Source organism: Chiloscyllium plagiosum, unplaced genomic scaffold (assembly GCF_037043375.1).
Source record: "Chiloscyllium plagiosum isolate Xiang-an unplaced genomic scaffold, Cpla_swu_hap1 HiC_scaffold_13, whole genome shotgun sequence".
Lineage (NCBI taxonomy): Eukaryota > Metazoa > Chordata > Chondrichthyes > Orectolobiformes > Hemiscylliidae > Chiloscyllium > Chiloscyllium plagiosum.
The window spans coordinates 47,481,397-47,495,168 of NW_028270151.1; the positions used below are offsets into that span (position 1 = coordinate 47,481,397).

The window sequence follows — 13,772 nt, forward strand, 5'->3', positions numbered from 1 at the left end:
TCTACGCCGTCCACTACACCTCCAATTTTGGTGTCATCTGCAAACTTACTAACTGTACCTCTTATGCTCGCATCCAAATCATTTATGTAAGTGACAAAACGTAGAGGACCCAGCACTGATCCTTGTAGCACTCCACTGGTCACAGGCCTCCAGTCTGAAAAACAACCCTCCACCACCACCATCTGTCTTCTACCTTTGAGCCAGTTCTGTATCCAAATGGCTAGTTCTCCCTGTATTCCATGAGATCTAACCTTGCTAATCAGTCTCCCATGTGGAACCTTGTCAAACGCCTTACTGAAGTCCATATTGCTAAGCCATGTAAAATCTTTAAGAAAATAGGACTCAGTCTGACTTTAGAGAAAAATAATTAATGTTTTGGGTTCAATATGGCTCTTTGACAATGCAAAGGTGGCATACTGATCATAAAACATTAACTCTGTTTTCCTTTCCACAGATGCTCCCAGGTCTGCTGAGTTTCTCCAACACGTTCTGTGTTTTCAGATTGCCAGCATCCACAATGCTTTGCCTGAATTTTGATAATGATGTGATTGTGTACAATGATGATAGCAAGTAGGCAGTCCATTTTAATTCTCTTGCTTTTTAGTTTTATAGAAGTGAACTTGTTACACCAATTTTACAATTTTTTTGTAATTTTACTTTTAATCTTTGTGTTTTCTCCTTTCTCCATTTATCTGCATTTCACACTTATGATTTAATATTTATTGTTACATATTTATTATTAACTCATCAGTCTATTTATTATTTGACTTTATTGATTTCAATAATCTAAAACCACCTGGGACTTCTCCATTCACAGTAATTTGATTAGATTAGATTACTGGAGTGGCTTATTAAAACTACTAAATTCAAACGCAGCTGACATATAAAGACAGGTAAAGACAAATGTCTTATTTTTCAATTTGTACATACCTGATCTTGTACAATAAAAGCCATTGAGTAATGTTGGGAGTTAGCATTAGAAAGACTCAGTAATTTTCTCCTCTTTAGTTTGCTGTCTTCAGGCAAATATGCCATGTTGTCATACAGCTCAACATGTTTTCCTGCTACAGTGTGAAGTTCTAGAGCTTCTGTATGACTTCAGAGATTCAACTGAATGAGCAGACAGACATTCATCAAACTCTTTAGAGTCAACAGTTTGATAATATTCCTTCTCTTCCTTTGATGCATTTTGCTCACTTTCCTGATCCATGCTTCAATTTCTAGAGGTCATCCAAGTTTTGTTAGCCTCACACTGCATGAATGGTGTTTAGCCATTGTCAAAACTGCACCATATCTTGAATTTTCCATTACAAGCAGCGACAGCTTTTCAGTGTCATCCAGATTGGTGCAGACCACAACTGTTACACATTCACTGTTTTGCTTCCACTGTTACACATTTAATTGTTAAACATTAAATAGTGAACCGGTAAAAGACAGTGAAACAGTTTAGTTTAATCCATGCTAAAAATGTCTCATTGTGCATGCACAATCAGAACACGAGTGAGAGCATTTTGCAGCCATTGCTGTAGGCTACTTCATCGTTTTCCGCTTCAACACAGCGTAGCCTTGCTCCAATTGGTTAGTGCAGTCCCAAGACAAATCTTTACAAATTTGGTTAATGCAGCTACCAGTCCAGAACTTTGGCTTCCGATGGACATCCTTTTCCTGGATATGATATTCTACCTGCAGGAATGGTTAACAGTTTCACCACAATCAGAGTTCAGTTTATCCACCATTCTGAGGAAGGGTCACTGGACCCAAAACGCTAACTCTGATTTCTGTCCACGGATGCTGCCAGACCTGCTGAGCTTTTCCAGCAATTTCTGTTTTTGCTTCTGATTTACAGCATCCACAATTCTTTTGATTTTTATTCAGTTTATACTAATTTGACTTATCGCAGTTTCACTGTTGCGTCAAATCATATTTTGATTTAAACGAGCTAACATGTTAACAAAGCAGGCAGTAGAGCACTTGTGAAATAAATCATCACTTCAACAACATCTTAGTGCCACTCCAGGACTGGATGCCCAAAAGTGGTGTATGCATATTGCAGCCAAACAAGTTGTGACTCCTTCTAACATGGCAGACAGTAAGGCAGAAGAGTTTCCTGGATAGTCATGAAAAAGAAAGAAATCTGAGCCTCTACCATAAATTCTCCAGCTCTTTGTTAGAACAAACATGTAAAAGTGTATGTTGTCACAACACTTGAAATCTTTGAGTGCTGGCTGGCTCAGTTGGTTGGATGGCCACTATGCATCAGACTGGTTCGAAGTGCACAGAGTTTGATATCTGTTATGACTGGGGTGGAGTTCACACCTACCTCCTTGTCTACGTATGCTGGAGGTCATAACACAATGGATCAGACTAGCCTTTGGGCAGCAAACCTGATAGGAAAGACCAAATGAATTACGCAATGTGTTTCTATACATTGTATGGTCAATTCAGCTCACAATATATCTCTGGTCTTCACACAGAAAGGTTATGTTATAATGTTGGAGAAACTCAGGAGCAGGTGTAGAGATAGAAACAGAGTTAATGTTATGAATCAAGTGACCCTTTGTCAGAACTGTTCTCTCGACAGATATTGTCAGATCTGCAGAGTTCCTCCAGCATTTTCTGTTTTTGTTTCACATTTCCAGAATCCACACTTTTTTGTTTTATTACATTATATCAAGTCCAACTAGCCTAATCTCACTTCTCATTGACTTGCTTTGGTGAATGATTGATATTTTTCAGAGGTAACAGTCTAAAGTAAACTAAGTCAAGCCTAATATATAAAACCCATATAATGGTAAATCCAAATTAATCCATAGATGTGAGATGTGAGTGGCGTGGGAAATGTATCTTGATTTATGAATTTAGGCTACATGCTGGAAATTGTAAATAGATCACTTCTAGTACTTGGGGCTATTGTATGAGATAAATAATCATCAGTTCTTCCAAAAAAAAAGTTGCTTATATAGTTTTTGCCAAAATACTAGCATAAGAGGAGAAAGACTTGACCGCTAATCTTAACCAAGACAATAATTTCTTGTAAAAGCTCACAGATGAGAGATTTCATCTCAGTTTAGAACATTAAAGTTGGTTTTCAATTGGCAGCATTTTGATTCTTTTTCCTGTGGGGGTGCGCGCTTCAGTACATCATTGACATGTTATATGGGAAAATATCGATGCACATCAACAGCATGTTTGTATGGATTTATTCTGAGGTCACTTTCTCCATTTTTCACTTTGCAGGTAATCACATATCATGCATCAGCCTTCGCTATGTTGACAGGTCATCTCTGATAAGGCTTCTGCTAATAGCTCTCTAAAACTAATTGCTCAGAAATGTCCCATGATTGTTCAGTATGACACTTTCTTCAATTTGAGTCTGCTCTTGTAGAAATCCCCAGTACATCTCTTCACCATAAATTGGAATGATAGCAAAAGACTAATGAGGTTAATTTAAACTGCATTTTGCTCATAGTGCAAACATACATTAGGAATCAGTAAGCCAGTTTACACCAAGCTGATTTTCAAACAAGTTATAAATCTGTTTTGATTAATTTTTAGTGCATTTCACACTGCTGGATAAGATCAACTTCACTACCAAAATCTGCAATATGAAAGAGCCGTAGTAGCTGTGGTTGCTTCCTCGTAGATGTAGTTTTTCAACAACTGCCTTAGGCCTGAGCAATAACTTACTTCAAGACCTACAAAAGACGTTTACAGTCTCTATATATTTTTCTCATATTCACAGGATGTGGAAGTTCCTGGCAAAGAGCAGCATCTATTGCCCATCACAAAACATCCTTTAGAAGGTGGTGGTGAACTGCTTCCTTGAACTATTGTAGTTCATGGGAGAAGGGGTGTTAAGAAAACTTCATGAAAGGTAGTTTCATGATTTGGAACCAACCACATTGAACAAATAGTGATAAAGTTCCAAGCCCGATTTATTATGGCTTGGAGGAGATCTTGCAAGAGGCAGTACTCCCATGGATCTGCTGTTGTGGTCCATCTGGGTAGTAGAGATTGCAGGTTTGTTCTCTAAAGAGACTGCAGTGACTTTTTGCAAAGTTTTTTTATCCTTTCAGATAAAAAGGATAGGATCAGGAAAGGGGATGTCCTATGGACCGAAAGTTTAAAATACAAAACTCACTTCTTTAGATGTATAGTTGAGAACTTTGTAAAAAAAACTTAATCATAGTTAAAGACATAGTACACAATGTAAATAAAATCAACAATTTAGAATGGTCACAAAATGGCCATAACATTACATAATCCAGTCAATTAAGTTTAACTTGTATCCACATTCCGCATTCAAGATATTATTCATAGTCTTCAATATCAGACAAAGGTATCCCATTACAGGGACTAGATTCCAATGCAGTGCTGCGGGTTGTCATGCGGGTTACACTGGCAGAATACCATCCAGGTTTGGAACCTTGGAATTTTCGGCTACACATCACTTCTTTAAACATCTCTCTGAATCGAGTTGACATGAGGTTGTAGAGAATGGGATTGACTGCGGAGCTTAAATAGAAGAATACACCGGAGACAATATGTACACACTGATACAACCTGTGCAGTTCTTCAGTCCAGTTGTTTATCAGAATCCACATTAATCGATCTGTGTGAAAAGGTGCCCAGCAGATTCCAAACACAATCACCAGAACAACTAAAAAGGACAAATTTAATCATCAGTGCAAAAGTTAAAAATGGAATAATTTGCAATGCTGCAATCATTCAAAACAACTATAATGTTTTAATGGCCTAAAGTAACAAAGTAACATTGAATTTCATTAAAACGAGGGCTGAATGAGTCAAGAAGCGACCACTTACAGAACTTTTAAAGTGACATTCACCTGCTTTCTTTTGCGATACTGCAGAGGTTTGGGAGATATTTCTCTGGGGTTCACAACAGTTGTTAGAGAATGAAAGGATTTTCATGTGCTTGTCCATACTGTTGGGCTGTAGGACTTTAAGAAAGTGCATTTTTATCTGAGGATCTTTCTCAAAATTTGATTGGGTAGGGAAAGAGAATTACATGCAGAAACCACAAATTTAACCGTAAATTGCATTTTCAGCAGGTTGCCACAAATATGTGCATTCATAAGAATCCACATTCCCATCCAAAAGGAAGTCTAGAATACAAAAATTGGGAGATGTGTTTCTGATTCACAATTTTCTGATATAACTCAGCTAAGTACTGCATTAAGTTCTGGGCATTGCTCCTCAATAAGGATACAATGGACTAGGATGTGGTGAAGATTATTCAGAACAATACTGGGCTAAATGGGTACCATTATGAGGACAGATTGCACAGCTTAGTTTTTAATCTTTTTAAACATAGAAAGTTAAAGGGTTACTTTAATTGAGGTGTTTAAAATGATTACAGGATTTGATAGATTAGGTAGACACTATTTCCTCTGGTGGAGAAGTCAAGTACAAAGGAGAATTTATGATAGGTGAGGGTCTAAAGGCTCAAGAACCAAGACAGTATATGGAGTTATCATTTAGATCGGTTCTGGGCTAACAGAATAATAGAAGAGGCTGAGGGGTTGAATGGACTGTTTGTGTTCCTATTTAGAGAGTACAGACCCAGGACAATATGTATCTGAACTTTGAGAAGAACAGTCACTTTCCAGAGAAGCTGTCAGAAAGTTGCGTTGCCTTCTGCAAACAACTGCTGGCACAACATTTTCTGTGACAATCAAAATTCAATGCACAATGCAGCTCTGAATTTCTTTGCCTCTGGCTCCTTCCCAATCACAACAGGAAGTAATAGTAACATTAATCAGTCAGCATTTTCTGCTTGCATTCATCAGGAGCTAAAGCTATGGTTCCTAAGGCAAACACATCCATTACTTTTCCTGTGAATTTCTAGTTTTCAGGCTCAGTATTAAAATCGGCATCACAGCTATTGTGTGGTATAAATATTTTAAAGCAATTTATTTGAATATTAACACACAAAGTAGCCTTGTTGACTCTATAAACTCTGTATCAAAATAAGATATAGGGCTTCTGTTAAGATAACAGACAAAGGAATTCAATTTGCTACTTTTATATTCCAGACTTGTAAATCTTATGGGTTTTGCTTCCAATAATGTAATTTACCCAATGTGGCAATGATTAAGCTATCTGTCATCACAAGAAACCAGGCATGGATATCGTGGTGTTGAAGAATCTAATGGACTTTTATTACGGTTCACTAATCTATCTCCATAATACATTCACAGGCACATCAATGACTGGGCTCACATTAAGTGATTAAATTGTACAGAGCAGCAGGCTGCTTATAGCATGCCATGCTTCAAGTGATCCACGTTAAGTTCAAATATGCAATCTTTATACTCTCAGGCCACATGCCAGGATATAGTGATGATGCCGTTAGTATGTCTCCAAAGGTATATTGAGTACAGTATCTCTTAAATGTATATTCACACACTGATCATGAAACTTAACACAAAATCCTCCTGTACTCTCAGAAACTGTTGCAGCCAATTGTCCAGATTCTCTGAAGCCTAAAACTGCTGTTCAGTAGATCTTCAATCAATTTTCCTAATAACTACCACTGAGATCATGGATTACTTTTATTGAAGTCCATCACTGCTAACCATATCCTCTTTGGTGACTTTACCTGATGTGGCAATGGTTATGTTTTCCCCTGTAACATAAGAAACTAGGTGTGGATATGGCATGGTGTTGAATCCAAAAGATATTTATTAGCTCAGCCAGCTAAGGAGTTCAACGATATATACAAATATTGTATTTATTAGCACATCAATGTCTGGGCTCATGTTAAGTTTCTTGTCATGTGTCATGCTTCAAATGATCCAAATTAAGATGCTATCTCTAATCTCTAAACCCTCAAGTCACATGCTATGAACAGTAATGATATCTTTAGTATGTCTCCTAAAGATATACTGACTCCAGCTTCACTGGAGGCTCACTGATGATGTTAGCTAGCATGGTGACAAAACATCTGAAAATGAACTTTGCAGCTCAGCGAGCAAACTTACATCCAGAACTGACATATTCTATCCATTAAAGATATATTGACATACCATATAATAAAACCGAAAAAACTAACATCAAAGTTCAGGCTACAGCTTTTATACTGTGTGATATTGGTAAAATAAATGCATTTCATATAAAGCAATTGTTTGAACAGATCACTTAATTTAAACTGGCTGAGATGCAGATCCCCTTTTGTGCCATGTTCCTCATTGGTACAATACACATCACCTAAAGATGAAAGCTTTTACTTAGTGAGGCTGAAACAAGTGGGATTATTTAATTGGTAATTATTAAGAGCTCAGACAGCACAAGCAACATTTTAGAACAGGCTTCTTCAACTTTTTTTTGATATGTGCTGGCATATGAAAATCTTCCCAGTGGATTTAACCTGGAGTGCTTTGACCCGGAAGGTCTGACATCCTTCACTGGTTCATAAAATGCTCCTTGTCAACATTAAAGGGAATATTTGGAAAGAAAAGGGAAACATAGGCAACTGTCCTTTTTGGTGAAGATATCGATACGCCACTAGGGTCAGTGTAGGGTCCCATCATAGATTTTAGGGCACAATTTTAACGATTGTGAGTGATACAAACCTTACAAATGAAGTAAACAGTGATGAGAACAGAAGCAGTCTGGTGAAGTTGACAAATTTAAATTAATACAGAGCACTGTAAAGTGATGCATTTTAGAAGATTAATAGGGAAAAGCAATATAAACAAAGTGGTACAATTTTGTGCACAAACAAAGGGACCTAGAAATTTACATAAACAAATTGATGTAAATGTCAAGACAAATTGATAGAGCTGCTTAAATAAAACAAAAATTCCAAGCTCAAGCTGGTACAGCTGATGATACTTCCTGCAAATATAGTTCTCTAAGACACAAGTAGCTTCCTGAAATTTCTAAATGGAACAGATTGCTGAAATGAGAAACATACTGCTGAACATTTCATCTTCTCCTCAGTGGGACAGACATAAGAAGACCAAATTTCAAATGGCGTTGAATGTCAAGATGTCAGGGAAAAGCAGAGGGAGTGTATCGGCTCCCCCGTGCTCCTGCTTAATTCAAGAAAGGTGCAAGGTTAAAGCATTTTCTATTTATCAATAAATGTCCCGACCTCTGATCTCATGACAGATGATCATTATGGAAGCAACTCAAGATGTTTGGGCCCAGGCCACTACCTTGGGAAGTTCTGAAGTGATATCCTGAGGCTGGGTTCATTGCCAATTACTGTCCTCATCCTTAGTGCTAGATATGATTTCAACCACTGGAGAGTTTTCTCCTTTACTCCCATTGCCCTCAATTCTGTTAGTGCTGCTAATGCCTCACTTGGTCAAATCTCGTCTTTATTTCAAGGTTACCACCTTAACCTTATCATGGAACTCAACTATTTTGTCCTTGTTTGGACCAAGATGCTGATGAAGTTTGGAACTTGATGAACTTGACATAACCAAAACTGAGCATTATTGAGCAGGTTATTTGTGAGTAGGTGTTTCTTGAGAGTGCCATTAATAACACCTTATAACACTTTGCTAATGATTGAGAGTAAACTGATGAAACAGTAAATGACCAGATTGGATTTATTTTTCTTTTTACAGACAGGATATTCTGGGCTATTTGTCACAATGTTGGCTCGCTTTTAATATAGCAACTTTTTGAGATTGCTTCTGCATCAGATTGAGTGTGAACAGTCTGAGCCAGTGGGTCAACTGTTAGATTGCTAATAAGGAAGTTCTATTTATTTACTCCTCAAGGTCTTTTAGACTCCTGAAAAATACTGTTTTGGATAATCAGACCAGCGGATCTTTCAATTGAAATTCTTCTTCAGCCTCCAATAACTGAGCTTGTCCACCCATAGCTGGCATGACCACACTGGCAGAGAAAGTCAAGATTAGAGTAGTGCTGGAAATGCACAGCAGGTCAGGCAGCATCCGAGGAGCAGGAAAATCGATGTTTCGAGCAGGAGCCATTCATCAGGAAGGCTTCTGCCCGAAACATCAATTTTCCTGCTCCTCAGATGTCTCTAATCTCCAGCTTCTGCAGTCCTCACTTACGCCTGGCAGAGAAAGTGTCAGGCCTTTTTCTCTGCAGGCTATTTGGTCTCCCTGATCTCAAAGGGCCTCTCAGAGACCACTGAGTATGCTATTATCTTTGATCCCACCATTGGTGAGAAGCAAGTCAATCCCATCCATAAGCACATTGGGAGTGGCTTCTCAATCACTGACCTTGACACAAGGTCACACTCCATTTGCACCCAGTAAAGGGGGATGGAAAAGCATCCTCAGTCAGTCCATTCTTCCAGCACCTTGGCACTTACTGTACTCTGTTGTAGGAAGTCATGCCTTTTCCCAGCAACAGAGTTTGACTGGCCTCAGTATCCCTTGGTATCTCTGCAGGCTGTTTGCCTCTCCCTGTCAAAATGAGACTGTTCTTGCACAAGATGCAAAATCCCGGGAAATCTCAGGAATTTCTTTAACCTCATTCGCACTCTAAGGAATGTCTTCATAGGGATTCACAGTTGATGTCTGAGTCATAGCCTTGCCTGATATGCTGTCTGACTGACTCCCATTCTTTGCACATTCTACATGTGCCCTGATAAATCCCATTAGATTTTCCAATAGCTTTCAACAATTGATCTGAACATGCCCTGCCTTGTATCAGTTAAAAATGCATAGGCTTCTTACATTTCAACTGAACACTATAATTTCTATCCTCAGAAAGATTTCCAGTATTTCCCTTTTTCCAATGTGGGCTCAATTTCCGATCACTCTCCCCACCTTTTGATATTAAGACATAGACTGACTGACCTTCATCTGCTCCTATCAAGTCTGCTGCACTGTTCAATGAGATCATGGCTGATCTTATCATTCTCAACTCTGTCTACCTGCCTTTTCTCCATAACCATTGATTCCCGATTAAAATTCTGTCTCCAACTTGAATGTACTTAATGACCCAGGCTCTACAGTTCTCTCCTGTAAAGAATTCCATAGGTTCATCACCCTCTGAGAGAAGAAATTCCTCCTCATTTCTGCCTTAAATATGCAACCCCTTATTCTGAGATTATGCCCTTTGGTCCAAAACTCTGCCAGAAGAGGAAATATCCTTTTTGCATCTACCCTGTCAGGGTAAGAAAGTTTCAACCTCTGCCTCCTCAAAGCTAGGAATTAAATGTAAGTTGCCTCACCCTCACACCTCAGCCAATAGTGACTTCATGGGACCCAGTAGGATTCCTGTTTCTTGGTTTGAGCTGTCTTAATTCATACTCTTTTTGTTGGGTTTTCTTGAAACTCTCCTCTCTCCTTGCTCTTTGCTGTCCTGTCCATCTCTGTTATTTTTCTTTTTCTTAAAGTTCTAATTCCCTCTGCTCCAATTTTACCCTCTCTACTAGTAATACTCATTAATCTCATTATTCACAGTTTCCACTTGTAAATCATTGGCCACCCTGTTAATTTTTAGAGTTTCTGACTGAACGTAAAATTCTAACCTTGAGTGTCTCACTGGATCTTTTAACTATTTAAGAGATTAAACATTTAAACCTTCAAAAGTAGTTAACCCTAATTCTACTCGGAATATACAGTCATCGAACGCAGACATTTCAATACGGCAGAAATGCAAACTCAAAAAAAGCTTTTCGCAGTTTTATTTGAACAATTGGTTTTAAAGTGGCAATTTATCATTTTAAATCTTATGTTTAATCTGTGGGTTTAAATCACAGTAAGATCCCGCGATTTGTTATGAGCGGGTCCTGGGCGAGGTTCCCTGACTTGTTAATAGTTCCAGATGAATATCTCAAACTATAAAGCTCCCGAGTGAGGAAGGATGGACCATACCCTTGTTTATTCACAAGCCCCTTGTTGCAACCAAGTTCACTTCAAAAAGGAGTCCCTTCCCTTGTGGATAGGTCTCTCCCGGACTCATACTGATTTATGGTTGACAGGAGCCAATTTAACCAGGCTTTTTCTCTCTCTTGAATTAACCTAAGGAGTGAGTTACTTTAGCTTGTTTTAAAACATATTGCGTCTGAGAAAAAAAGAACCCACAAGGAGATCCATTTTTAAATTAACCTTGCTGCAACCAACGGAGGGGATTGAGTGGAAGGGGAACCGGCTCATCTCTCCTCACCTGAGAGTGTAACAGTTTGGAGGGATCCCATCTGGAACTGAGACAAATTGAGGAACCGCACCCGGGAGTCCTGTCAGAACAATGTGCGGATTTCCCTCATTGCATCGCGCTGTTTCTACAACCTTTTTGGTTTCTCATTATCTATTTTTACCCGCAATTTGCAACAGCATTGTTCCAGCTGTAAGGAATGATGTAGAAGTCAACTTACATTGGTGCACTGAAAAATGCCTCACCAGATTTCTTTTTAAAAAACCTCACTGATTTTGGAATGCTGATTTTGGAAATCAGCATTCTAATTCATTCAGACTCTAGTGTCCCCACGAAGTGTTCCTGATGTATTTTTAAGGGAATGTACTCCAAGAGGTGTGAGGTAATAGTAAACTCTTCTGAAAACCTAGGCGGACATAAGGAATACCGTCCTTTCAAATGACTTGCTCCCTTTTGTTCGCAGAAGGTGGGGGGGGGGGGGGGGGGATTGTTTGTTCTTTTATTTCAAACTTACTGAGCATTTTGGTAACTTGGCACCTCCTAACCTTCTCTTGCTCCATGCGGGCGGTTTGATAATTGGCGTTTCCCAATCCCGGCTTGAAGTCGGAGATGACCTTTTCCCGTTTCAGTTGCAAGCCAATCAGTAAGTACAGCATACTAATGATGATCATAGGGACGACGAAAAACAGCACAGTGGTGATCTGAATGACGAGATTGTACATCCAGGCTGGCTTTAGCAGCATACAGATAGCGGACTCCTCAATGTGTTCCCCAAACGGGGTACTCAGATAATAGATGCCGTGGAGGCTGGTGTTGGGAATGGCTGAGCAGAGGGAGATCAGCCACACCGTTAAGATGACCCGTTTGGCGTGAGTTCTGGTCACCACATACTTTGCCTTAAGGGGATGCACGACGGCGATGTATCTCTCCACACTGAGGGCCGTCACATTTAGTATTGAAGCAAAGCAAACCATCTCAAAAAGGAAGGTTTTAAAGTGACACCCGGCTTGACCGAGGAGAAACGGGTAATTCCTCCACATTTCATACAGTTCCAAAGGCATGCCCAGAATCAGCACCAAGAGATCGGAAATGGCGAGGCTGAATAAGTAATAATTGGTAGGGGTTCTCATCACTTTGTGCTTCGCGATAACGATGCAGGTCAGAGCGTTTCCGAATGCGCCGACCACAAAGATGCAAAGGTAAATCAAACAGACCGGCACAAAGAAGGACGACCGCCGGGGACCCAGATACTTCAGCAGCAGCTCCTCCTTGCTCATGAAAAAGTCCTCCGGGATGGTGTTACTCCCGCTGAAGTTCTGCTCTCCGGAGGTTTTGTTGCAGAAGTACTGATACATCGTTTGGAGAAACGCGCTCCGATTCCTCAAGGAGTCTATTTGAGAACAGTTTTTGGGGAATTGGTCCTGACTGGGTGAAAGTTGCATTATTCTCTTCCTTCCTGTCCAAGACTAAATGAAAGTCAGTGAATATTCGAAGACATGTTGAAATCAAGCTGTCATCATTTTTAAACCCGTCAACTTTATCGCTTATTTCAAACTGAGGTCGGTATCATAAAACTGGGAATATTTTACATTCGTTTTATTTCGAGTAGAGACTTCGCCCTGAGTTGGCTAAAACTGTTACTTTCTGAAAAAATGCTGTAAAGACTCACCACTGATAACGAAACAATTCACGATTGCAAAACTGGAAGATTTCCGTGCTTTTTCAAAGCAGCAAAGTTCTGTTTCCCCGCTTCCGCATGAGCTGAGTCTGTGCTGAGATCTGAATATTCCTACTCCTGGTTATCAGTTGAATTGGCTCCAGTAATCAGCGGCACTGTGTTTTCCTTTATGATTTGAGTTTGGACGTCAGTCTTCAGTCCGTGAGAGCTGATATTCAGGCAGAAAACTCCACACTGTCCACTCTTGGGCACTCAGCAGCAGTCTGGGCAGCATCTCCTGAGAGGACTGGGCACGGCACTCTGCAATCAGCCGCTGCGCCAGGTAGTTCCAAAGCCTTGAGGTACTGCCGCTGATATAAAGACATGGAACTTTGCATCACTTCTGACGTCTACAAGGATTAATGAAACAAAGCTGTCTTCCGAATGATATTCCCGGAGGATTGATCAGCACTGATTTGAACTGATGATTTCTGCAAGGGAGACCTTTTATGAAAAGAGTGAGCTTTCCATTTTAAACAAAAGCTGATCTTTCTGAGGATCCTAACACACTCCATCACCCCGCAACATGAGTGTCAATACATTTTAAATGTGTGTTAATTGACCATCTTTAGTGTTTGTTCTGAAGAAGGGGCTCTGGACCTGAACCATTAACTCTGTTGACTCTCCTCAGATACTGCTACACCTGCTGAGTTTGTTTTACCCCAGCCATTTCTGTTTTTGCTTCTCACTTCCAGCATCCAGATTTCTTTATTTTATCTTAGTGCTCGGCTTGTGAGGTCTGCCAGGCACTGGAGTAAGAAATGTAAGGATCCAGACCCTTTGTATCAATAGCTTAAATATAATTTTATGAAACATTTCTTTGAAAATCTTTAAAGAAGGACTCCGCTAGTATTTCATATATTTGTGTTGAAAATATGAGTTTTCAGTTTCCTCCCTGTGTCTAAAATATTTAACCTTTGTGTCTTTAAAACAGCAGGCTACA

General features: G+C 39.5%; 1 protein-coding gene across 1 annotated transcript; it reads right to left on the bottom strand.

The window, feature by feature from the left end:
- Positions 1–931: 931 nt before the first annotated feature.
- On the bottom strand, positions 932–13,562 carry nmur1a (neuromedin U receptor 1a). Its single transcript, XM_043702247.2, has 2 exons — positions 11,627–13,562; positions 932–4,660 (listed from the first exon to the last, which is right to left on the bottom strand). Exons 1-2 carry the CDS (start codon positions 12,552–12,554, stop codon positions 4,311–4,313), a joined length of 1,278 nt encoding a protein of 425 aa, XP_043558182.1. The 5' UTR covers positions 12,555–13,562; the 3' UTR covers positions 932–4,310.
- Positions 13,563–13,772: the final 210 nt, after the last annotated feature.

What these genes read in the sequence shown, in the direction of transcription:
- nmur1a (XM_043702247.2), bottom strand. Translation starts at nt 12,554, where the DNA reads ATGCAACTTTCACCCAGTCAGGACCAATTCCCCAAAAACTGTTCTCAA. An exon ending in CCAAGTTACCAAAATGCTCA is followed by an intron (nt 4,661 to 11,626) that starts GTAAGTTTGAAA and finishes TGTCCTTTTTAG; the next exon opens with TTGTTCTGGTGATTGTGTTT.